This window comes from Schistocerca serialis, chromosome 1, assembly GCF_023864345.2.
Source record: "Schistocerca serialis cubense isolate TAMUIC-IGC-003099 chromosome 1, iqSchSeri2.2, whole genome shotgun sequence".
NCBI classification, from domain to species: domain Eukaryota; kingdom Metazoa; phylum Arthropoda; class Insecta; order Orthoptera; family Acrididae; genus Schistocerca; species Schistocerca serialis.
Window position 1 is genome coordinate 390,136,256 of NC_064638.1, and position 26,663 is coordinate 390,162,918.

At 39.8% G+C, this 26,663-nt stretch overlaps 2 protein-coding genes and 1 non-coding gene across 3 annotated transcripts in view; 1 reads left to right on the forward strand and 2 right to left on the reverse strand.

Annotated features, from left to right (window-relative positions):
* Positions 1–17,576, reverse strand: part of LOC126471362 (translin-associated protein X) — a 58,110-nt gene extending 40,534 nt beyond the window's left edge. Inside the window, exon 1 of the mRNA XM_050099487.1 lies at positions 17,467–17,576. Coding sequence (XP_049955444.1) covers positions 17,467–17,485 — 19 coding nt within the window. The 5' untranslated portion in view covers positions 17,486–17,576. The remainder of the gene's footprint in view (positions 1–17,466) is intronic.
* Positions 17,577–17,794: 218 nt separating this feature from the next.
* On the forward strand, positions 17,795–19,113 carry LOC126457554 (dynactin subunit 6). The gene has a single exon (XM_050093967.1). It carries the CDS (start codon positions 17,939–17,941, stop codon positions 18,476–18,478), a length of 540 nt encoding a protein of 179 aa, XP_049949924.1. The 5' UTR covers positions 17,795–17,938; the 3' UTR covers positions 18,479–19,113.
* A 6,737-nt stretch (positions 19,114–25,850) lies between these two features.
* Trnas-uga (transfer RNA serine (anticodon UGA)) lies at positions 25,851–25,925 on the reverse strand. Its single transcript has one exon. It is a non-coding gene; the product is annotated as a tRNA-Ser (tRNA).
* Between the last annotated feature and the right edge of the window lie 738 nt (positions 25,926–26,663).

A 26,663-nucleotide genomic window follows, 5' to 3' on the forward strand; every position in this document is an offset into this window, starting at 1 on the left:
CCTTGACTGCTGTTCATGAGAACAGTATTGGAAGAGATTGTGGCAGTTTGTGAGTTATTTTGATGTTGGCAATCACAGGTAAAAGATTCATTTTCAAGTTTTGAATCATTAATGTGGTCTGTCAATGTTTGGAAATTTAATTTTGTTACAATTTTTTTATCAGTTACAAATGACAACGAAGTTCATGAGTAGACTCCTGATACCAAAATGGGGGAAAAGATGTTGACTATGATTACATTCCTAGAGTTGTTCAGTTTAATTGCCAATAATATGAAGTCTCGCATTTGCGGAAAATGTATCAGACTGACCAAAGTTGCTGCATCTCGGCCATTTGAGAGATTGTGTTGACGACGTTTTACTTTTCCTATCACTACATTTATGTTATCAGCTGACTTTGGCAGCAGGGAAGTATGTTTTTATAGTACTATTTTTTTATTGTGTGGTATGTGTGTGTTTACATGCATAACTGCCTTTTCTTGTATAGTAAAAATGGTGTTAACGCCATTTTTTTGTCTGTTTTGGGTTGTCTTGTTTGTTGTTAGTAATTATGATGGATAGTGATTAGTTTGTGTCATAGAGTTTGTTTTACCTACACTGGTGAGCAGTTTTTGGACACTGGTGAGCAATTTTTGGTTTTGCAGAGCTGCAGACTTGATTTTAGCTGTATAGCTCAAGTGAAATGTTAGATAATGGTTTTATTGAATTGTATGTGGTTTTGTGGTATTGCAGATTTTGTCTGTGCTATGTAGATCAAATTACATTTCTGGTACCAGGTTACGGAGTTATTTGGGGGTCTATGGTATCATGAACTTTATTTGAGATATACAGGCCATGTGAAATTTCCCACACCAACTTTTTCAGGGTTCTTAAATAGTGGTTTTGTTGAGTGCTGGTAATTCTGTCTGCGTGATTTTTGTGTTAGTATTTGTTTTATTATATCTTCATTATTAAGATTGTCTTATTTTTGGTTTGTTCCTGCTCAAAACCCCTAATTCCTGCAGTTGTTCCATTAGTTTCATGTTATTTCAGAAGTTAAATATTTTTCATATTATTTGTGTTTCTTTCACGTGTGTAATGAGTGACATTATGGTCTCCATATTGTGCATGTTTGAAATTAAAAAAATGGCTCTGAGCACTATGGGACTTAACTTCTAAGGTCAACAGTTCCCTAGAACTTAGAACTACTTAAACCTAATTAACGTAAGGACATCACACATATCCATGCCCGAGGCAGGATTTGAACCTGCGACAGTAGCGGTCACATGGTTCCAGACTGAAGCGCCTAGAACCACACGGCCACACCGGCCGGCCCATGTTTGAAATAACTGTGTCCACTACCTTGATGACATCACAGGTCAAAGCTGACAGGTGGTACCACAATCTGCAGTTTTGCCCTTTATTTCTAGCATTAGGCATAAAAAAGTGTAGGGTATTTTGAAGTAAATATATACTCACTTTTGAAAGGGGTGACTGTTGTGAGCAAATGTCAAATATATTTAAAAATAATAGGAAAACTCAATGTTACTTAAATGAAGCTTTCTTTTTTTCTTTCCAAAGAGGAGAGTAACAGTAAGGAACAAAGAACGATAATTAAGAACTTTTCTTTAAGAAAGGATCTGTAATTTCTAGATCTAATATTTATTCCTATACACACCCACCAGCACGGTCCATTTATGATACATACAGCTTTTCTCACCTCATTAAGGACTCTCTGGACCTTCACATTTGGCATCATTGTTTATATGATAACCGCCACATAAAATATCCTATGGTGTAATTACACATACCTCTGATATTTAATATGCCAATAGATAACAAACAATGAACACACTGTTAAACACAGCGAAAGCTGTAAATGATGCAACATCTGATTAAAGGGTTGTATTCCATATAATTACAATATGTTTGTGAACTCCAAATTAATCTAAGTTTGGTATTTATTAGATGCACTAATTTCCATTACACATATCGTGGAATAAGAAGATGAGAATACAACCTTTGAAGCACCTGCAGTTTGAAACATTTAAGCAGCAATTTCACTAATTAAATTAGTCATAAATTCATTAAACTGTTGTTATATGAAATAGAACTGGAAAGGTTGGATTAATTGAGGACAACTCAGTGATTACAGAAAGTATGTTCTATTATGTTTGATTCACATATTTGCTGGTAGACTCAAATACTCTTCAGCCAGGGACCCACAACTGTAACTCTGAAATGCTGAGGACTCTTATGCACTTAAGCATTACAAGGGAGCTGATCCTGTTTAATGTACTGGGTACTTTATTGTAAAAATAAATGTAGAAGGTGCCCTATATTAGAGTGGGCCAGTTAGTCAGTTGCAAACAGTTTTCATCACTGGACACTTTTACACTACTCTGTGATGTGACATTAGGCAATGTGTCTCAACACTGCTTCAGACAGTTGTTTCTGATTGTCACAACTGTGCAGTAGATGTAACAATATTAGATGTAAGATTCTTCTATGAGGACTGTTGTAACACAAGTAATCAAGAAAAGCTGAATTTTTACAAAATTTTAAAAATTAATTTTCTCTCCCATCATACATTCACATAATGCTTCATTTAAAATCCACACATTCACATCAGCTCCATGATAAGCCTTATACACTCCTGGAAATTGAAATAAGAACACCGTGAATTCATTGTCCCAGGAAGGGGAAACTTTATTGACACATTCCTGGGGTCAGATACATCACATGATCACACTGACAGAACCACAGGCACATAGACACAGGCAACAGAGCATGCACAATGTCGGCACTAGTACAGTGTATATCCACCTTTCGCAGCAATGCGGGCTGCTATTCTCCCATGGAGACGATCGTAGAGATGCTGGATGTAGTCCTGTGGAACGGCTTGCCATGCCATTTCCACCTGGCGCCTCAGTTGGACCAGCGTTCGTGCTGGACGTGCAGACCGCGTGAGACGACGCTTCATCCAGTCCCAAACATGCTCAATGGGGGGACAGATCCGGAGATCTTGCTGGCCAGGGTAGTTGACTTACACCTTCTAGAGCACGTTGGGTGGCACGGGATACATGCGGACGTGCATTGTCCTGTTGGAACAGCAAGTTCCCTTGCCGGTCTAGGAATGGTAGAACGATGGGTTCGATGACGGTTTGGATGTACCGTGCAATATTCAGTGTCCCCTCGACGATCACCAGTGGTGTACGGCCAGTGTAGGAGATCGCTCCCCACACCATGATGCCGGGTGTTGGCCCTGTGTGCCTCGGTCGTATGCAGTCCTGATTGTGGCGCTCACCTGCACGGCGCCAAACACGCATACGACCATCATTGGCACCAAGGCAGAAGCGACTCTCATCGCTGAAGACGACACGTCTCCATTCGTCCCTCCATTCACGCCCTCCACTGGAGGCGGGCTGCACGATGTTGGGGCGTGAGCGGAAGACGGCCTAACGGTGTGCGGGACCGTAGCCCAGCTTCATGGAGACGGTTGCGAATGGTCCTCGCCGATACCCAACGAGCAACAGTGTCCGTAATTTGCTGGGAAGTGGCGGTGCGGTCCCCTACGGCACTGCGTAGGATCCTACGGTCTTGGCGTGCATCCGTGCGTCGCTGCGGTCCGGTCCCAGGTCGACGGGCACGTGCACCTTCCGCCGACCACTGGCGACAACATCGATGTACTGTGGAGACCTCACACCCCACGTGTTGAGCAATTCGGCGGTACGTCCACCCGGCCTCCCGCATGCCCACTATACGCCCTCACTCAAAGTCCGTCAACTGCACATACGGTTCACGTCCACACTGTCGCGGCATGCTACCAGTGTTAAAGACTGCGATGGAGCTCCGTATGCCACAGCAAACTGGCTGACACTGACGGCGGCGGTGCACAAATGCTGCGCAGCTAGCGCCATTCGACGGCCAACACCGCGGTTCCTGGTGTGTCTGCTGTGCCGTGCGTGTGATCATTGCTTGTACAGCCCTCTCGCAGTGTCCGGAGCAAGTATGGTGGGTCTGACACACCGGTGTTAATGTGTTCTTTTTTCCATTTCCAGGAGTGTATTTTATCATTATTAGTTGGCTATTGTGAATATATATATTTGGTTGTTCCCAAATGATTATCCTGTTAGTCCAAAAAGTTTCAAGATTGGATTAATAAAGAAATAGAGAAATTTTAATACCAACATGTGAAACTATCAGAAAAGTCCTTCTTTCGGATGTTATTCAACTTACAAGCTACTCTGGTTTGAATTTCAGTTATGTCATCAAAGTATTGACCCTTCCTGTGAATTTCTGCACTTTGTTATTTTGTGATAGGTTTTTATTGGTAACACCAATTCTCCATCACCCACAATGATTCTCTTTCAGAAAAGAATTGTCCACATTTTGCGTTTGAATCAAGTTGCAGCAGGTGTCCACACAATGTCGTTTTTGTTATAGAGTCAAGGTGTGCATTACAAACTTTGCACACACTTTTTTCTTCTTCAAAACATTTCAGAGAATGTCTTGAACACTTTATTTAGAGATGATGTTCCACTGCAATTTGTGACACAACAACAGTGACACACAACTTAACACTGTCTGCTCAAACTGACTAGGTGGATGCAAATATGTTGTTTACAGCTGTTAGTTCAAGCTGTCACTGTAGATAATATGCTGATTTCACTTATATACCAGGTATAAAATCAGCCTTCGAATTTTTTTGAAGGGGGGTTTTCACACTGAAAAGGCACAAAGCCTTGGCATCAGCTTTATCAGTACCAAAACAATTGTCATTTTGGACCTCACAATCAATTACTATCTCACACCAATACCGGTAACGTGATTTTCAGAGCCTTGACAGCAGTATGGACAGCAACAACTCATGCGCACATAACACCTGACAGTAACACACAGCAAGCAGGTGGGTGCATTTACTGGTCACTGTCTGCCATCCAGGAGGAAGCCTCTGGGAATGACCGTGGAGTGTACAATGACTTACATATCCTACAGCGATGTCGCTAATAACTGTTGCAATTTACCTTGTATGTTCCACTAATAGAGACCAGCAGTTGCTGATGACAATTCTGGATGAGATGCGTATATAGCACAATCTATTGTGAAACTAAGAATTATGTTACTAAACAAATTAGACAAAATAAGAAATGACTGTGCTTGTTATATGAACATTATATATTAGTTCTATACATGAATTCTGGTGTCAACTGCCAGCATGTAAAGGGGCTGTAACAGACTGTGAATTACATGATTACAAAACAATCTTGATACAAAAGTAAACCCAAAAAAGACAATATTTCATTAAAAGCATCGGGGAGAAAGACTGATCTCTTGCAACCACCAGTGGCAGCATTATACGAGGGTTATTCCAAAAGTAAGGTCCGATTGATTGCCAAATTGAAACCACAGTGAACATCAGAAATGTTTTACTTGTAACAATTAGCTACACCTTTCAGCTACTTCTCTACGTAGTCGCCGTTCTGACTTAGACTTTTGTCATAGCGTTGTACCAACTTTTCAATAGCCTCATCATAGAAGGCAGCCGCCAGTGCTTTCCGCCAATTCTCCACGCTGGCCTACACCTCGTTGTCTGTGTCAAAATGTTGTCTTCAAAGACAGCGGTTCATGTGACCAGAGATGAAACTCAGGGGGAGACAATTGCGGACTGTATTGTGGGTAATCTAACATTTCCATTTGAAAACGATGCAGGAGCATCTTCATTGCCCCTGCAGAATGCGGCTGAGAATTGTCGTGAAGACTAAACAGCACGACAGTTATGTAATGTTGGCTGCATAGCTTCAGGCGAAATTTCTCACCAGGCCCTCGTACTTGGCGGCAGACACTATTTTCTAGACATCTTTACGCACTCACTGCGAGCTCAGAAATGAGAAGAGCGACGTGATGCTAACTGGGGTTATACTAGAGACACTACCCAACACATCTGTGCAAAGCTTTATCGGATTTTCATAGTCGTTTCCATTTCGCGACCGATCGGACCTTACTTTTGGAATAACCCTCGTATATACATCTTGCATTATGGTACAACTGTGCTACAGTCTTAACAGAGGAACAGATTAACAATGCAATTAATCCAATGTCATACTGCATGATATTATGGAGCTAACGTGTGCCTACTGCCCGGTCACCTCCAGCCATCGTGGGAAGCCACACCCACCTGCCGCGACACCCCAGTGACGTCTGCCGCAAGATGGACTGATGGGAGAAGCTTGGCTGTGTGTGACCCGCCTACGTGTGTGGTGCACCAGCCACTGGCAGCCATGCGTGTGCAGTGTGCTGTCAAGGCACGGAGATGAATGAAATAACAAAATAGATCCTAAAGTAACTCCAAATCTCCCCCACCGGTCTGACATAACTAAGGCCGAGCCTAATGCGGGATTAGTCTTAAGTCTGATATACTTAAGGTTCCGCACCTATTGCGACCTCTCAAATATTTAAGTAGTGGGCTTCACCCACGAATTAGAATAGGTCTTCAATACTTAAGCACGGTTAGAACCCCTTTCTAAATTTCACTTTAAAACTTTTCTTAAATCTGTAAAACTTGGTTTGTAAAGAGTCATGAATATCTTTTTCTTAAATTTGTAACTAAGAATTATCTCTGAATATAGTCAAGCCAGCTTTTGCCTTTTTTGATCTACACAAGGTTTCCGTCCTCGCTGAGCTGGCCTTAGGACAACTGCGTTATTCTTTGACAGATGTACCTCCATAGTCGGGCTAGAGTTCAAATTTATATTTCCTAACGCATATTTGTCTTAATATAAAATTTGAGTGTATCTAAATTAAATGATGTACCTAGTGTTCCAGATATACTCCCATCAGAAGTCAAGTGTGCTCTAGATACCATGAAGAAGGGAACAGTGCCGGGTGATGTGAGCTCAGCATTGACATCATCAAACTGGCAGGAGAGGTAACAATAAATCACTTGGCAAAAGTATGTACTTCCTGCCTGCACTATGCTTCAATCCCATTATCGTGGAACAAGGCTAAGATTATATTGATACACAAGAAAGGAAGTATTCACAATATTAAAAACTACCGTCCTATCAGCTTGCTCTCAATTTTGTACAAAATTTTCACAAAGATCTTGTTAAACCGAATTAGTTCCACCCTAGACTCAGCCCAACCTATAGAACAAGCAGGATTCCGAAGCAATTTTAGCACTATTGACCACATTCTGACCGTTAGTGAAGTGATAAGCAGAGCGAATGAATACCAACTGCCTCTCTGCATTGCCTTTGTTGACTTTGAAAAGGCATTTGACTCCGTTAGCCATGTAGCTGTCCTCCAAGCTTTGAGTGAGCAAGGAGTGGGAGCAGCATACATTGAAGTGCTCAGGAAAATCTACGAGAATTCTTCAGCTTATGTTAACATCGGCGAATCAACTCAAGAATTCCGCATCATGAGGGGTGTCAAGCAAGGCGATCCTATCTCCCCAAAACTGTTCTCTGCTGTATTGGAAATGGCTATGTCAAAGTTGAGGGGGAAGGTAAGGGAATTAGAATTAATGGAAGAAGGCTTACTAACTTGAGATTTGCTGATGATATTGCCTTACTGGCCAAATACTTCGCAGAGCTCCAAAACTTAGTTACAGATCTTGCATCGGAATGTCAGCTGGTTGGCTTGAACATGAACCTTTCCAAAACAAAAGTAATGTCCAACAAATGGGTCCCAGCTGGAGATGTGAAGGTCAAGGACAGTCTGCTAGAAGAGGTCAGTGAATATGTCTACCTTGGCCAGATTATAAATATGAAGGGAGACATAAGGCCAGAAATCTATCGAAGCATCAAGCTTGGCTGGCAAGCATTTGGGAAGAATTCATAAGTGTTCAGATCAAAAATGCCAGTAAATTTGAAGAAAGCAGTATTTGATCAATGCATTCTTCCTGTGATGACGTATGGCTGCGAGACATGAACACTGAACTCATTTACAAAAGGGAAACTTAGGACAGCACAGAGAGCCATGGAGAGATCAATGCTGGGCTATACAAGAAAGGACAGGAAAAGGGCAGATGACATCCGGTCTGTGACGAAGGTTAATGACATCTTAGAGACAGTAGGTTCCTTGAAATGGCAGTGGGCTGGCCACGTCGCAAGAAGAAAAGACAACAGATGGACGAAGCTAGTACTGGAGTAGAGTCCGAGGGAGCACCGGAGGCCTAGAGGAAGACCACCAGACAGATGGGACAAAGACATCAAGAAGATCGCTGGTAACACCTGGCAGAGAACTGCCCAAGACCGTCCCACTTGGAGAAGACTGCTGAAAGCCTACCTGAATCCACGACTCGAAGAGGCCACATCATTTAATGATTGAATTGGCTGATGATGATTATTATTATTATTATTATTATTATTATTTGTCTTAATGAACAGAAGTGAATATTATGTTAGCAGAACATATAATATTGAATGGATAAGAGTACGGTTTGCGAGAACGCATAAATCACGATTAACACAAAACACAGACCACTCCTTTCAAACAACCCTCACGAACAAGTGTGACTAATTCTTCATTACTTGCCATTTCCATAGGGTTGCTAAGATTTTCTTCGGAGACCTCAAGAGTGAAGGTGGGAATGTTCGTTCTGTAGGAGATGGTTTAACACCAAACTTCCCCCGGTTTCTCACTCAAGTACCGGCCAGGTAGGGATCCTGGGGAAAGGGGGTGGGAAGGGTTTCCTGTATTGGGGGCTATCTTCTTTTTCTTCTTCGATCTTAGCAACCATTTCGATTTATTTCCTTTCTTACTTCTCATTTGAGGACCTATTTATTATTTTGAGTTATTCGTGTTACTAGCAAATATACTTTGGAGAAGAAGAGAAAAGAAGGTTGCAGCAGCAAGTTAACCAGCAAGGGAAGTCGGCTGACCATCTCAAGTAAGTCTCATCGTTAAAGGAGTGGGAGTTTATGTACACACTTCACCACTGTAAGTCGTCCAAAGCATTAGAAGGCTTGTTCACCAATCTGCTCATTTAAGCTGGCTTACACTCATGCTTCAACAGTGAGCAATGGGCTGGCTCACAGCGAGTTGATGCAGTGGGTAGGGTAGGAGGAAATGGGACAAAGCAGCTCGACACAAAAAACTATTGTCAATGAGTCTGTTCTACAGTTGCTAATGTTAGTTCTACAGAGATGTATCATTTCACACTGGCTATTTAGGGAATTTCATAACAATTTTTTTCCTAAGACTGTTGACTGAAGAGAAATGACAATGCAACAAAACTTAATTTCTTTTAACTGATGAGGAAAAGAACTAGGGACAGTTGGTTCAAAACTTGTCGCTGCTTACAATTGGCACAGTCTTATGATAAATGTTGTTTTGGTCAGAGTTTAAACAGTCATCAACTTGTATTTTGTGACTATTTTACTCACATATTAAGCACAAATACACTGGATGTCATTGAATTCTAGATTTCTGTTTTTCCCTGTAGCATCAATGTCTGGTATCTCCTTCTGCTGATTCCACATTACGTTTTTAAGTTGTAATCTGTGAGTGAGTTCCTGTGGCTAGCTTTCGTTCCCATCAGGGTGGAAGAAAATTACTCGCACAAGTATATAGATCCAACCGATGACGTAACCATATCTGCAAACCTGTGAAGTTGTGATTTTTTTTATGTGAGTCTACAACATTTATTTTATTACAAAATTATCATGTGACTCCCTGTAACACTGTAGGTCGTTTTAAACATGGCTGTGTAGTCATGCACTAATGTTGTATATTTACAATGGTGCATCTGACCTTCCCTTTTAAGTTCCTAACCGTGCAAAACACTGCTTTTCATCAATTGAAAAAGAGCTACTCTCAACTTCAAGCACTACACCAGCAACTACGTATGCTTATGTATAGGGCAGCAGAGAACTTACCACAGGGTCATTCCTCTAAAGGCAGTACTCAGTTTGCACTTTCTCTGTGCTACATAATGACGTCTGACCATCCCATCCCATTTTCCTGTAAGCGCTCTCCACCCGGGTGGTGAGTGAGAACTCATAACTACATCCTGAATAGGCCTGATATAAAACATGAACAGCAAACGTCCCAGCACAATTCCCTGGGACACACTGTGCCATAATTTTTTCCCCCAATCCAACTCAGTAGCTCCTCATTAGTTATTTGATCTCTCCATTTGTTCTTCAGCATTCTCCTCTAGTACCACACATCAAAAAAAGCTTCCATTTTCTTTTTGTGTGAAGTGCTAACAGTTCACATTTCATTTCTGTACATGGCTACACTCCACAGAAATAAATTCAGAAATAACTTCCTAACACTTACATTTATATTAGCTGCTAACGAATTCCTCTGGGTCAGAAATGCTTTACTTACCAGCCAGTCTGCTGATTATATTATCTCAACCTCTGCCACTGTCAGTTATTTTTCTGTACAAGTAGTAACAAGCATCTATTACTTTTAGTCTCTCATTTCTTAATCTAATTTCCTCAGGGTCAGCTGATTTAATTTGACCAAATTTCTTTACCACTGTTTTACTTTTTTGATGTTCATCCTATAATCTCTTTTCAAGATATTATAACTTCCCTTCAACCGCTCTTCCAAGCCCCTAACCATCTATTACAGAATTACAATATCGCTGGCAAACCTCAAAGTTGTTATTTCTTGTCCCTGAACTTTAACTCCCTTGCCAAATTTCTGCTTGGTTTTCTTCTTCACAGCATGCTCAATAAACAAGAGTGAAAAACATCAGGGTTTAAACCACAACCCTATCTCACTCCCTTCTGCTTCTCTTTCATGTACTTGAACTCTTACAACTGCAAAATGGTTTTTGTAAAAGTTGTAAATAACCTTTCAGACTCTGTATTTTATTCCTGCTATCTTCATTCTGGTTTTTGTAAAAGTTGTAAATAACCTTTCAGACTCTGTATTTTATTCCTGCTATCTTCAAAGTTTCCGAGTGTAGACCAACTTACATTGTCAAAAGCTTCGCTAAAGATACTAATGCTGTGAACATAGGTTTGCCTTTCTGCAACCTATCTTCTAAGTTAAGTCATAGGATCAGTAGCAATCTTGTGCATTTCTGTAGTTGTCTGAAAACCAAACTGATCTTCCTTGATCTCAGTTTTTACCCATTTTTCCATGCATACAGTCAGTTAGTTCCTTGTTCCATAGATAAAATTCACAACAAATGTTATGATTTGGAACAAGGCAACAGAAAAAAAATGTAGAAAACTTATATACAACAAACAAAAACAGAAATTTTATATGAACATTGTGCCCATTCACAGTTTTTTTATGATAATTCTTCTATGTGTAGGAGGAGCTGTTAAGTAGAAACATCTTAATCTATATTTGATAACACTTCTGCTACCTGCCAGACATTTTATTTCCATGTGTAAGTCATCAAATACACTACTGGTCATTAAAATTACTACACCAAGAAAAATGCAGATGATAAACGAGTATTCATTGGACAAATATATTATACTAGAACTGACATGGGATTACATTTTCACACAATTTGGGTGTATAGATCCAGAGAAATCAGTACCCAGAACAACCACCTCTGGCTGTAATAACGGCATTGATACGCCTGGGCATTGAGTCAAACAGAGCTTGGATGGCATGTACAGGTACAGCTGCCCATGCAGCTTCAACACAATACCACAGTTCATCAACGAGTAGTGACTGGCGTATTGTGACAAGCCAGTTTTTCGGCCACCATTGACCAGACATTTTCAGCTGGTAATAGATCTGGAGAATGCGCTGGCCTGGGCAGCAGTCGAACATTTTCTGTATCCAGAAAGGCCCGTACAGGACCTGCAACATGTGGTCATGCATTATCCTGCTGAAATGTAGGGTTTCGCAGGGATCGAATGAAGGGTACAACCACAGATTGTAACACATCTGAAATGTAACGACCACTGTTCAAAGTGCCGCTAATGCGAACAAGAGGTGACCGAGACGTGTAACCAGTGGCACCCCATACCATCACGCTGGGTGATACGCCAGTATGGCGATGACGAATACACGTTTCCAGTGTGTTCAGCGCAATGTCGCAAAACACAGATTTGACCATCATGATGATATAAACAGAACCTGGATTCATCTGGAAAAAAAAAAAAAAAAATGACGTTTTGCCATTCGTGCACCTAGGTTCATTGTTGAGTACACCATCGCAGGTGCTCCTGTCTGTTAAGCACAGTCAAGGGTAACCGCAGCCATGGTCTCTGAGCTGATAGTCCATGCTGGGGCAAACGTCGTCGAACTGTTCGTGCAGATGGTTGTTGTCTTGCAAACATCCCCATCTGTTGACTCAGGGATAGAGTCGTGGCTGCACGATCCATTACAGCCATGCAGATAAGATGCCTGTCATCTCGACTGCTAGTGATACGAGGCCGTTGAGATCCAGAAGGGCATTCCGTATTACTCTCTTGAACCCACCGATTCCATATTCTGCTAACAGTCATTGGATCTTGACCAACAGGAGCAGCAATGTCGCGATACGATAAACCGCAATCCCGATAGGCTACAATCCAACCTTTATCAAAGTAGGAAACGTGATGGTACGCAAATCTCCAACTTACACGAGGCATCACAACAATGTTTCACCAGGCAATGCAGGTCAACTGCTGTTTGTGTATGAGAAATCGATTGGAAACTTTCCTCATGTCAGCACGTTGTAGGTGTGGCCACCGGCGCCAACCTTGTGTGAATGCTCTGAAAAGCTAATCATTTGAATATCAAAGCATCTTCTTGCTGTCGGTTAAATTTCACGTCTGTAGCATGTCATCTTCGTGGTGTAGCAATTTTAATGGTCAGTAGTGTAGTTATATTGATTAAAGGGTAGTGCAGATCATTTTCCCTTGTGGTGTTGTAGTTTTAAATATCTCTGTCACTCTCAAACTTAGATGGATTGTTGATAACAAATTTCATACGTGAATAAATACCTCATATCAGTATTTTGCATGTTTATAAACTAGTCGCTGCAGTTGTCAAAGGTAATAAAGGAGTTGCATGCGAGTCATTCCAGTCATTTCAACCAGTTTGAGAAAATGTCCCAGCTCATAGTCTCTGATTTGTCTGAAATTTAGCACACTAATGCTACCATAAGTGGAACACTCCTGTACAAAATTACATCTCCCTGAAAACTAGTGGCAGAATTATAGCTTGTGAAAGATGGTGATGGGACCCAGAAAATGCAACGCACATTTGGCAGTAAATCGTCAGAGCCATTTTAAAAAAAAATGGTTCAAATGGCTCTGAGCACTATGTGACTTAACTTCTGAAGTCATCAGTCGCCTAGAACTTAGAACTAATTAAACCTAGCTAACCTAAGGACATCACACACATCCATGCCCGAGGCAGGATTCGAACCTGCGACCGTAGCAGTCGATCAGTTCCAGACTGCAGCGCCTAGAACCGCATGGCCACTCCAGCCGGCGGAGAGCCGTTTTCAAAACTTAATAACTTAGGAACTATTTCTCACAGTCCACTGAAATTTTTTAACACCTCGTAACATCCACTTAGGAAACAACAACATATTACTGAGGGAAAATAAAAAATGTCAAAAGATCCATATTGTAGGTGCCTGCTGTGCCATGCCAAATATAATTTACTTAAGAAGAGACTAATATTTTCTCTAGTAAGCCCAATGTGGTGAAACACAGACACAACACATCATGTCCGCATCTTTCACACATATCGAGTTACATGCACAGAAAAATAAACAAAAAACTGAAAAATCACCACGAAAACATGTATTTTCAAAATGTGATAGCACAAAAGGGACATGTGATATCCAAGCCAAATTTCTTACACTGCATAAGTAGACTGTAATGCAATATGTCTCACAACTTCAACATTTTATTGCAAGGCATTAGTGTACAATTAAAGCTGACAGAAACATATTTGGTTCCATTTGTTTTAACATGATTTAGCAATTAATAATGATGATGATTCAAAAATGGCTCTGGGCACTATGCGACTTAACTTCTGAGGTCATCAGTCGCCTATAACTTAGAACTAATTAAACCTAAATAACCTAAGGACATCACACATAGCCATGCCTGAGGCACTAATCGAACCTGCGACCGGAGCGGTCGCTCGGTTCCAGACTGTAGCACCTAGAACTGCACGGCCACTCCGACCGGCAATGATGATGATGCAGACAGCTGTGGTCTTCCTTACCTGATGAGATTCATTTCTTGTTTCAAATAATGCTGCATCAACTAATAGGAACCACTTGGGAAGTGGAAGTTAATAATGGAAGTGTTCAGAAACAGTATGAGTCACTGAGGCAGGAAGAATAAAGCAAACAAGCAAGCTTTACAGGTTACTCAGGCTTCCAAAATTTTAGTTCAAAATGGTCACTAGTGTTGTAAAGGCAGAATGGAGACAGAAATGTGTGCTAGTGGTGCTTTTGTTCAAACAAGTTGCAGTATTGGTAGAGCACAAGGATCTGAATGTCATTAAACAACATATAGAACTAAATGCGGCATTCAATTTTTACAAGATCTGGATGAATGAAACAAAGATTTGTTGTGATGGAGTTCTGAGATGCACCCCATGGGAGCGAGAAGTACAGCTAAAGAAGCTGAAATGGAAATGAAATATAAAACGCCAGATACTAATGGTGGAAGAGGAAGAACTATTTGCTCCAAAGGACCAGAAATTATTCCAGAAGTGCTCCGATTTGGACAAAATTGTGCATAATTTGATAGAAATTTTTGTCAAATTCACACTCACGAAAAAAGTAGCTGTTCTTATCCTTCCACCTTCCGGCTGGTCCACTGAGCACACTGTAAAGGAATTTGATGTTTCTACATACAAGATAAAGCAAGCCAGGAAAGTTAAAGCAACCCTAGGAGTGCTTCCAGAATTTCGACAGGCTCAGAGTATACAATTGAGTTCAGAAAGAGAGGTGCTAGTGTTTCACAAATATGTTGACTACAGTAGAATAATGCCAGCCAAGAAAGAATATGTCATGGTAAAAATGAGATACATCCATGTGCAGATGCAAAAAAGACTCTTGCTATGCAACATTTCTGAACTGTGTGTAGCATTCAAGGAAAAGTATCCTAACACCAAAGTGTGTTTAGGCCTACTGTCTTTTTCAATCTTCAGCAAAAATGGGTTGTGCCTATAAATGCAGGGGGCACACACAATGTGTGTGTATGTGAGAGCCATCAGAATGTTAACTTGATGTTTGCTGCTATAAAGGGTTCTGGATTACAAAGATGCAATGAAACTGCTAGTGTGTGACATCACTTTCCTACCAGAGCATGGTACACAGGCATGAGAAGTGTACAGGTAAGAAAAAACCTGCAGAACACCTGAATAATAAACTGTATGATGAGCTCCTTATGGAAGACAATCTACTTACTTTTTATAAACAATGGAATCACATGGGTCACACAACACTTTAAACGACGCAAAAGTATAGTGGAAGATTTTTTTAAACTGTGTTGTGGTAAAAACAGACTAATTGAACGCACATAGCTTTACAGTAATATTGCAATCTGCACATCACCAGTTTTGTAAGGATGACTTGAAACAAAATGCAATCATCATAACACCAAACTTTTCTGAAAATTTATGCACTTCTAGTGCAAGACATTATTCAAGGATATCATTGGGACACCAGCCAAGCAACTCTCCAACAATTTGCAATCAACTATAGAAATGGTTCAGGTCGTGCGTCAGCCATGAATTTATGTTTTTAGTGATTGTGCAATTAATGATGCCATTACAATTCATGCCTGCATCTGCTCTGTCATAGCATATGTTAAAAACAAGATACCTCACATACATTCTGCAAAATACATCAGTGATGGGGCAGCTAGCCAGTACAAAAGTTATAAAAATCTCAAAAATTTATGAGTGCATTACCATTATTTTCAGTTTTCTGCCCTTTTTTTTTTTTTTTTTTTTTTTTTTTTTTTTTTTTCCCCCCCCCCCCCCCCCCCCCCCCCCCCAACAACTCATGATAAAAATTTATATGACACTACTGATGCTACCATTAACTGCATGGCATCACAAGCCCGTCTGCAGCATGCTACAAATGCCACATTCTAACACCTCTTCATTACTTACCTGTATACAGAAAAATATCACCAGCATACAACCATTTTATGTTTCAAAAGATGTGGTGAATCTGTTGAAAACTTGCTAAAAAGCAGACTGGTATGAATTAAAAGTATTGCAGGCATAAGGAGCCATTGTCGCTTTTCTCCAGTTGACTCTGTTCTGCAGCTGAGCAGATTGTCCAGTTACAATTATAGGTTCGTGCGCAGCATGTCTTCACAGTGTGTCTAAAACTTGATTCAGAAACACAAGTGGCAATATACAACCATGTTGCTGTGTTGTTGCTATTTATGATGACAAATGGTTCTTAGGATGAGTCACAGAGTGCTGCGAAGCAGAATGTGATGTGTGATGTATTCTGTGTGTGTGTGTGTGTGTGTGTGTGTGTGTGTGTATTTAGCCCACATCAAGCTCATTAGAAAAAAAATTATCCGATTATTGAGCGAATTATATTTGGCATCAAAGGCATCTACAATATGGATCTTTTAACACATTACATTTTTATCACATTTTGATTTTTTTAAAAAAAATTCCCTCAGAAATATGTCGTTTGTGTTTTGATGCACAGTGTGTTCACTAAGTGGATGTTATGAGGGGTTCAAATTTCACTGGAGTGTGAGTAATGGTTACTACGTTATTAAGCTCTGAAGATCGATTGCCAAATGCGCATTGCTTTTCTGGGTCGCACCATCTTCTTTCGTAAGATATAATTCTGGAACTAATTCTCAGGGGAACCTAATACTTTGTACATGAGCATTCCACACATGGTAGTATTCGCGTGCTAAATTTCAGCCAAATCTGAGACTACAAGCTGGAGCCCTTGGTTGAAATGACAAGGAATGGCTTTTACATCATCATGACAGCTATCGAAAAATTGGATGACAAAATTTATTTTTCCTTTCAAAGGAAAACAAAATATTCTGGCAACTATTTCGTTGCATTTAGTTGAATAGTTCGTTGCATTCAGTTGCGTAGAGGAAACAAAGGAACAACTTCGCATAGTTTAGTATAGTCCACTATATCGGAAAAAAGGTAACTCTTGCCATTAATGTAAATCGTCAACATGTTGTAATAGTTTTTCACGGAAAAAGTGTATTACAATATAATTCAACCCATTCCACATCACAGAAAGAGACCGCAACTAAGATCAACGAAACATCCAAATAACTATGAATGAGTAAAGGGCAATAAACTACACAGATTAAATAAAGTAAAATAAATAAAGATTAACTTTATGTCACTACATTTATTTCACATCAAGAGTGCATAAGTAAAACCGACTAACTGAATAGAACTATCAATTTTACAGTTCCCAACGTAACTGAATGGGTTGAAATTAGCTATATAATAAACATTTTCAAACTAAAAATATTATAAGATAAACTTGGGAAGGGGACATGGAAAAGGCTACAAGAGCAATTAATTGCCCATCATCAATACCTTTTTCGAAATGCGACATCTAAATTGCGAAGTCAACAAACTATTGATATTGGTGTTTACTGACGCCACCGCCTCGTATCATCGATGTATATATTTTAAAAGAACTGTTACTCTGGTAATCTAGCAAGTAACATCTTTGACTGTGTTGTATTTTATGTTAGATTTTTAGTGGTCCTTCTGCAAAAAATTACAGTGCAATTCAGTTGATAAATCAATGTATCTGAATAAGGAAAGGCATTTGGATCATTACGACATAAATAATAATGTGCAAAATGTTTTTTCCATCTTTTTTTCCTAAGGTATCTCCTATCATCTTTGGGTAGCGTAATATGTCGTATTGTCGTTGCAATGTTTATAAATCTGCAGGCCGCAAGGTACGGGACTTCAAAGAAGATCTGATGTTTTAGGCTATTCGCGTTTGGAAGACAGTGTATGGCATCATTAAGTCCTACACTACAGTCAGTGTAAAGCCATGTCTATGAAAAGCAGCGTTAAAATTGCGCCTGGGGCTGTTGTGTGTAATGAGTGCGAGCTGAAAGGTGACATTACAATTGGAAGCATGACAATAATACACCCAAGAGCGTCGATTATAGCAGAAGCTGGGCCCATAATAATAGGAGAAAACAATTTGATTGAAGAACAAGCACGGATTATCAACAAGATTATACCTGGAAGCACTTCCTCCTCAACACCTGTTCTTATCATTGGTTCCAACAACGTATTCGAAGTGGACTGTCACTCGGAAGCTAGGAAGATCGGCGATAACAACATTTTGGAAGCTAAATCGTTTGTAAGCCATGATGTAGAGATAACAAACGGATGTATTATTGGAGCAGGTTGTACGCTGACATGCTCGGAAGTGTTGCCCGAAAATACTGTAATTTATGGCAAGGAATGCCTTCGCCGGCAACAATTGGACAGACCGCCAACTCAGACGCTGCAATTAGACTATTTAACTAAAGTTTTACCCAATTATCATCATCTAAAAAAATCCAAAAAAGGTCAGGCTTAATAAGTATTTCAGTGCTGTGTAAATACAAGGGGTAGTACATTTATGCCATCTGCCATAGAAACCTGACTTGACTTAGCCATATAGTTTTCACTTTTAAACATCATATTGCTGTTTATTCAGTTGCAGACTAACGGAAAGATCAGCTTAAAGAAGCTTCAAAATTACTTGTTATTTAATTTAATTTTGCTGATTGTAATGTCATATTTTGCACAAGGACTTGAATAACACAGCATTTGGAGAATTAAGTGAACTAATACAAAATAAAGTTCTTGTTCTTAGGGGGCGGGAAAGAAAGAAAGAAGAAGATCACAAGTCAAAGCTTAAAATGTGTTTAGAAGGAGTGTGATGTTCCCCATGAGGGGTTACTGGACTTTTTACCCTAGCAGAATTCGTAATGAATATCATTAAATGATATTCTTTAAATGCTTAATATTTTTTATGTCAGAACCATAATGTGGCAGTGTTGTGTTTTCGCCTCCAATACATGTTCTGTTGATTACAGATGGAGATAAAACTAAAAAAATAACTTCAAATGTTAGATGTTTAGAGACACCTTTAGTTGTGTTAGTATCTCTTATGTGCAATTTGTACCAATATGTAATAACATTAATTGAATAAATTTTCATTGTATCGGAGCTGGACATTATCACATTACATAAACTTGACATAAATGCATCCCTCTGCAAAAAGTGGAAGGTAAATTGTGGTCTCAGCTGCAACTGACAGTTTGAAACTCGAAGTCCCATAGTTACTAGTACCATAGATCACATTCATGGTAAGTGTTATGATGTGAAATGTGTCAACAGAAAAAACAGAACACTTATAAAAAACGAAAAACACCATTGAGGCCTGTGTGGTACATGCTGGCCTCTTTCAGAACAATTATATACAACAAAAAAATGTTAAAAATAATATTTATGCCTGTGTAGTTACATGCTGGCCATTTACAATTTTTTAAATGACTGATTATCTCTATGGAAGAATTTCTCGGTGACATAGGAGTAGTTGTCTTTAATTTACATTTGAAAACACTTAAATTCTATCTGCCAGACATTTTATTTTGATTGATTGATTGTTTAAGATCTTTATAGCTGCGTATTTTACCCCTTTTGTGTCATAGGTAGATTTGTTAAAGAGTAATGAATATCATTTTCCCTTCTAATGATTTACTTGTGAATCTTTCTGTTACTCTTGAATGTAGATCAATTCTTAATTTCAAATTTCACATCAATTCTTAATTTCAAATTTCACATCAATTCTTAATTTCAAATTTCACAAGTGAAACTAATTTCAAATTCTGTGACAGTGAAATCTTGTGGTATTGTGTGATGACGTCTTTGTGACTGGACCGATGATGAAAACACCTTATCCATATTCCTCCAGAACCTTATCACCTTCACACCCACTCACTTCACCTGGCACTCTTCAACCTAACAGATCACCTTCCTTAATGTTGACATCAACTCCAGGGATGGCTACATCAGTACCTCCATCTGCATCAGACCTACCAACAACTTACAACACTTCCACTTCTACAGCTGATACGTATTCCATAGCTTAGAAGTCCCATCCATACAGACTAGCCACCTCTGTGAACATCACCTCTGTAGTGATAAGCAGTCACTCTCCAGATATGCCAGAGATCTCACGGAGACCTTCACAGACCATAAGTATGCTCCCAGCCTTGTGCAGATACAGATCTCTCATGCCTTGTCTCTCTAGTCACTTGCCACCCACATCTCCATTGTCCAACCACAAAGGTGCACTCCTCTCATGTTTCATTACCACCCAACATTAGAGAAACTGAATCACATTTTCTGTCAGGGTTTCAACTACCTCTCATCATGCGCTGAAATGAGGAATATCCTTGCCCCTAGCCTCCCCAATCCTCTTACAGTGGTATGCTGCCATCCACCGAACCTATGTAATATTGTTGTTTGTCCTTACTTTAACCCTTCTCCCAGGCCCTTCACTCAGGGTTCATATCCTTGCAATAGATGTAGTTTTAGAACATGTCCCATGCATCCCCACACTACCAATTACTTCAGTCCTGTCACAGGCATCTCTTGTCTTCAGAGGCAGAGCTACTTGTGTTAACAGCGTGTGATGTACAAACTGAGCTACAATCACTGTGCTGCTTTCTGTGTGGGTATGGCAACGTGACAAGCTGTCTGTCCGCATGGATGGCCATCACCAAACTGTAGCCAAAAGACAGCTGGACCACCCAGCTGGTGAATATGCTGCCCAACACAACGTGCTTCACTTCAGTGACAGCTTCACGGCCTGTACCATCTGGGTCCTTCCTACCAACACCAGCCTTTCTAAATAGTGCATATAGGAACTATCCCTACAAAATATCTGTCCTGGCCACAACCTTTGCTGGTCACTGTCCTTCATCCAATTCATTGCCCCCACTCCAGCACTATGCTTGTCTTCTATTACATCAATTTACCTACAGTCTTTCCCCCTTCTTTACATCTCTCCTGTCCACTAACCCCTTTCTCCTCACCCAGCACAGTCTCCCTCCTAATTCTGCATGCTGTTCTCAGTACATTCCTACTCATTCCCACAGCTTGCTTCCCACACCCCAACCTGCTATTCCTCCTCCTCACCACCCTATACAGCCTCCTTATCCCTACCAACCAACCCATGTTACTGTTCTGATCAGATGCAAAGGCAGCGTGCAGTTGGGCACAAGTGCCCATAGACAGTAGCCGTGTGTGTTAAGAGCCATGCTTGTGTGAAAGTGTGTTTTCTGCTTCTGAAGAAAGACTTTTTCTGTACAAAATGTAAAAGTTTAGTGGTCTTTTCATTGTGTGTGTCTGTGAGTGAATGCCTCCACTGTGTGGTGAGTAGCAGTCTATCCTTTTCATATTGTTGATATATTGTGTGTTTTATTCTTGTTCGTGTCCATGTAAGATATGCCTGCATTTTGGAGTCCCTTTGCCTTTTCACATTCATGTCTACAGCAGTTTCACAAGAATTTTCTGCCTGTGCTTCTTCAATGTCTGTGAGTGGAAGCATCGTCAATTGAAGTGTCAGTATCCACAGATATGGAATATGCGGCTGGTGCCCTGAAAACTTCATCAGGACAACATCCAAATTTTAGGAAAGGTAGTTTACTGTCATTGGAGTCAGTGTCAATATGTGTTGGACTTAAAGTCACTATTAAGTCTAGATTGAGGTCTGGGATGATATGAAATTCAGTGCTCACAAGGGAAAGATTCCAGATGTTTCTGACATATTTCTCCATGGTGAGATAGCCCCCCCCCCCCTTCAAGGCCATGGGCACAGAGAGGGTGCAAAAATTAATCAGAAAGGATTAAGAAAGAATGCTTTAAGAATTAGGCAGGAGATCATCCTTTCCTTCTCATGCTGACCATTAAATCTCCTCTGACCTGGGGTCTGGGTCACTTTTCCATAACACTTCCCATTTCCGAAACCTCGTGAGCTTTTTCCCTTCACCTTCTTCCCTTTCCTTTGACACTCCAAAAGCTCGCACATTTCCATATTCCTCCTGTGTGTATTATCCTACTGTCACTTGGTGAGTAGGTATTTTATCTATCCAGTTATATTATGAAATAAAACATAAGATCAAAATCAATCAATTATTGACAAAATTATTTAATTGTATAGACAAAAAATGTACTCACCAAGCAGCAGCAGAACACACAAATAAAGGACAGCTTTAATTGGCAAGCTTTCAGAGCCAGCGGTTCCGCCTTCAGGTGGAAGTGTTGTAGGGGAAGTAAGAGGGGTGAAGGAAAAGCACTGGAGACATCTAGGAAAAGGGGTAGATTTCAGGAAAGTCACAAGAGCCACAGGTCAGTTCTTACCGTATGGCGAGTCTCCCCTGCTTTCACCCCTCTTCCTTCTCCTTCAACTCTTCTGCCTGAAGAAGGAGCCACCAGCTCCAAAAGCTTGCCAATTACAACTGTCTTTTATGTGTGTGTTCTGCCATGGCTTGGTGAGTAGATTTTTTATCTATATTTATGTTATATAGTCGCATGAGCAATTCAAAAAAGGTACTCCCCCCAGCAGGTATTAAATATGAATTTTATCTCGAAATGTTCAAAGAATGACTTCAATTACATTTTCAGTCTCAAAAAACTATACCAACAGCCGTATAATTTAAGGTATTTTATTTTATTCTGAAAGCAACCAATTTCAGCATTTCATTTTGCATTCTTCAGGCCCCATATGCTTTTATCCAAATAAATGAACTTGTTGTATAGCACCATAAATCACTGGATATTGTGAATTCTAATGTAAAAACACAAAGCAGTCAAGACGTTATATAATGATTCAGACGAAGGCATGACAACAACTTACATTTGGTCATCTGCATGAAAACAGACAACCTCAAGGAATTTGGGTCCTACATCCCTGAAGAACACATATGCTTTTATAGAGCAATGTATAAACTGGCCTTTAGTAGATAGTGAACAAGAAACACGCGGACAATCAATACTTCACTAACCTTGCCATTTAACTGGCTGTGTTTACTAACTACGAGTTGGTGTCAAGAAGCTTTTCAGTAACCTTACAATAATAGTTTTTGTGTGGAAAAAATAAATTTAAAAATCTACTGATGAGTAACACACAATTATTTTTGTGAAAAGCAATTTATTTCAAAAACAACGTATGTCCAGCAACTTAAAGTATAAAAATTATTAAGTGAGCTGATCATAACATTGAAAATTGTATCATAACCAGTAGCTGTATCATACAAAGTGAAATTGAACTTAGAAAGAAAAAAAAGGGGTAATCTCACAGATAAACATATTTTTCCATTTTGCTCAAAATCAAAAGGTATGGACTCAAACAGAGTGACTTTGGAACAGTTTTTGCATTTCTTTGACTTTTTTCTTGGGAACTGTACAATGTACGAAAAGAATGTGCATATTAAAACATAGGTCTGTTTCAATAAACTACGTTTTTGTATCTCATATTCTTTTAAAATCTGTAGGTCTGTTTCAATAAACTACATTTTTGTATCTCATATTCTTTTAAAATCTGCCCTTTTGTGTTTATTCTTTTTTTGTGTCCCAAGTCATGACATGATTTGGGACACCTGTTTATTTTATCCAGAATACAATATTCACCCTATCAACTGGGTGACTTGAGATAGTGCATTATATTATATTAAAGTTAAAATAAATGTTGAGAAGTTAAAAAAGAAACAAAAGAAGTATTGTTATGCTATTTATTAGGTACTGTAGCCTTAAAATATTTTCCATGTATAAAAGTAAAAATAAAAAAGTTTCATACCTCTCTTTTTTTTTTTTTACAGTTCAGGTATCAGATTTTGTTTGTATTAATTCACTTCACTCTGCACTTCACTGGAACCAGTAACTACCACTGTGAACAAAGATAGGAATGAATTTGCACAGAACTTGGGCCACAGAGACTTCTTGAATGTCTCCTTCATTTGGAAAGGCATGATGTTTGATGGCTTTTGAGACTTTCTCACAAGTGTAATTTTCACTTTGGAATCTCATATGGTCAATATTTTCCCTATGAATGTTTGCACAAGTACAGTTAAACCTTACAGCAATGAACTTTTCTTCGTGTAATTCATCCACTGAATGGATAGGTCTTGAATTGTTATTCTGGTTTTTATAGTAACTCTGTGCCCAATGTAATTCCCATCAGTTGAAAGATGATGACCTTTGTCCGAGTAATTGCTGTGATATTTTTCACTTTCTGATCTCATTCCTTGGTCAGTTCTAGCATGAACTCTTTTCGTGTTCATACGCCATTGATCAGACAAATTCTGATTGTATCTTTTTAGGAGTGATAGAATCCAGTTTCATCCTGGAATATTGTTATTATTTTTTCATTTATCTTCCATGTCTGTCTAAGTAGTTTCGCAATTGTTCTAACTTCTGTTGTGGCCAGGGAAAAACCCCACTCAGTTGCAGTTACCAAATCTGTCTTCCTCAATATGACAGAGAGAAGTTTGGCAATGATACCCATCTCTGAATAGAACTCTTGAGGATGCCATACCTACCAGTGGCTTTCCTTACAATCAAAATGTTTGCCTTAACATTAGCCTCAGCATTTGCAAGATTCTCCCTTATATAGGTAGTTGATAAGATCTACCACCAACTTTCTTAAAAACGCTCTCTGGGCATCTGAAACAACAGAAAATGTTTTGCTTTAGATACTAGCAGTAAATTATTTTGAAAATACGGCAAAACAGAATCTAGCTTTTATAACTTGACCAAGAAACAGATGAATATGTTACCCAGCAGATGTTTACAGTAACATTTTCTTGAAGATATAGTGTTAACATGTTGACTGCTGCATGCTTAGTGATGGATGTTTCACTGCCAGGCCAGGTACATGGCATTAGGCATGAGGCTCTGCTGTGGCCTCCAGCAGCCACACAGCAGTCAACATGTTAAAGCAACTATACTGAGAAAAGTTCTGTAAAGTAATATCAAATAACGTTAACCTGATGGAAAGGAACATGACCTAACCTAAAAACAAGCTGAAGGCATGTGCCCATTAGCATATAAACTTCAAATTGCTTGTAGAAGCTGCTTCTGCAAGTTATGTCATTTAAAAACCTTCATCAACTTGCAGATGAAGATTCCACAATTTAATGGAAACAGTTTCTTGCGCCTTGCTGCAAGTACTTGCCAATTGCTGAAAGTTTTTCTCAAACTTGCTGAAGTTTTTTGTGTTCAGTACTGATACAAAAATGTCAGTGTCAAAAAGGTGAATGGCACGAAGTAGATGGATGAAAACAAGTGTACCAGTGGAACCCTTAAACACATATAATAGGCCACAACAGTCAAGGAAGTACAAAATGAATCTAGAAAATACCTTGTTTCACCAGAAGGGGAAGTGTAGCTGCAGTACAAAGATCTTTAAATTTTAGCTGATTTTTATGTTAGCACAAACATAAATGCATTATATTTGTAATAAAAGTATAAGGGGAAATCAAAAATGGCATTGCTGCAGCATATAAGTAATGTAGTGCGACTCTGGTGCGGGTATATAACACCAATGTGCAGGCAAGTGATCAGTACGGTATTCAAGTGGCGTGAACTGTGGCGACATTATTACCAGCTGCGTCCAAACGTGACCAAAGTACTGTTATTCTTTTCTTGTCTGTTAAAGGACAAACACCAGTAGAAATCCTTCAGAGGAAGAAGAATGTGTATGGGGTAGCATGCTACGTTGTGTAATGGTGCACTAAGTTCCAAGTAGGTTGTGATGCGACATCAAACGGCATTGATATGGGAGGCCAGCCTCACTATTATGAACCAACTCAAGTGAGAGACAATCTAGCACTTGAATGAGATTTTCACTCTGCAGCGGAGTGTGCGCTGATCTGAAACTTCCTGGCAAATTAAACTGTGTGCCGGACCGAGACTCGAACTCGGGACCTTTGCCTTTCATGGGCAAGCGCTCTACCAACTGAGCTACCCAAGCACGACTCAAGCCCCGTCCACTCAGCTTTACTTCTGCCAGTACCTCGTCTCCTACTTTCCAAACTTTACAGAAGCTCTCCTGCGAACCTTGCAGAACTAGCACTCCTGAAAGAAAGGGTATTGCGGAGACATGGCTTAGCCACAGCCTGGGGGATGTTTCCAGAATGAGATTTTCACTCTGCAGCGGAGTGTGCACTGATATGAAACTTCCTGGCACATTAAAACTGTGTGCCGGACCGAGACTCGAACTCGGGACCTTTGCCTTTCGCGGGCAAAGAGCGCTCGCCTGCGAAAGGCAAAGGTCCCGAGTTCAAGTCTCGGTCTGGCACACAGTTTTAATCTGTCAGGAAGTTTCACTCTAGCACTTGTCCAACAGTCCTGATCATCTCTCCCCATGTGATTATCATACCTTGTTCCTTTTTTTTCCCTTTTTTTTAAATAAAAAAATAAAGAAGAAGAAAAGAAAAAGAAAAGTAAAGACCCTGAAGGGTCAATGATTCCTGTCAGATGAGGATGTGCAGGCTGGAGTTATGGACTTATTCATGCAGCAGGACACAGTATTTTACCAAACAGGAAGCTCAACCTGGTGCATTGGTGGGGTGTTTGCAATGCTCATGCTGATTTTGTCTGATTGGAATATTGATTCTGGACTGTATAGTCTTCGAATGGACACTTTTTGATTTTATAATTGACATTGTCTGCAGAAATTGAAGAGTAATTAAAAGGCCATCTGATGGTGG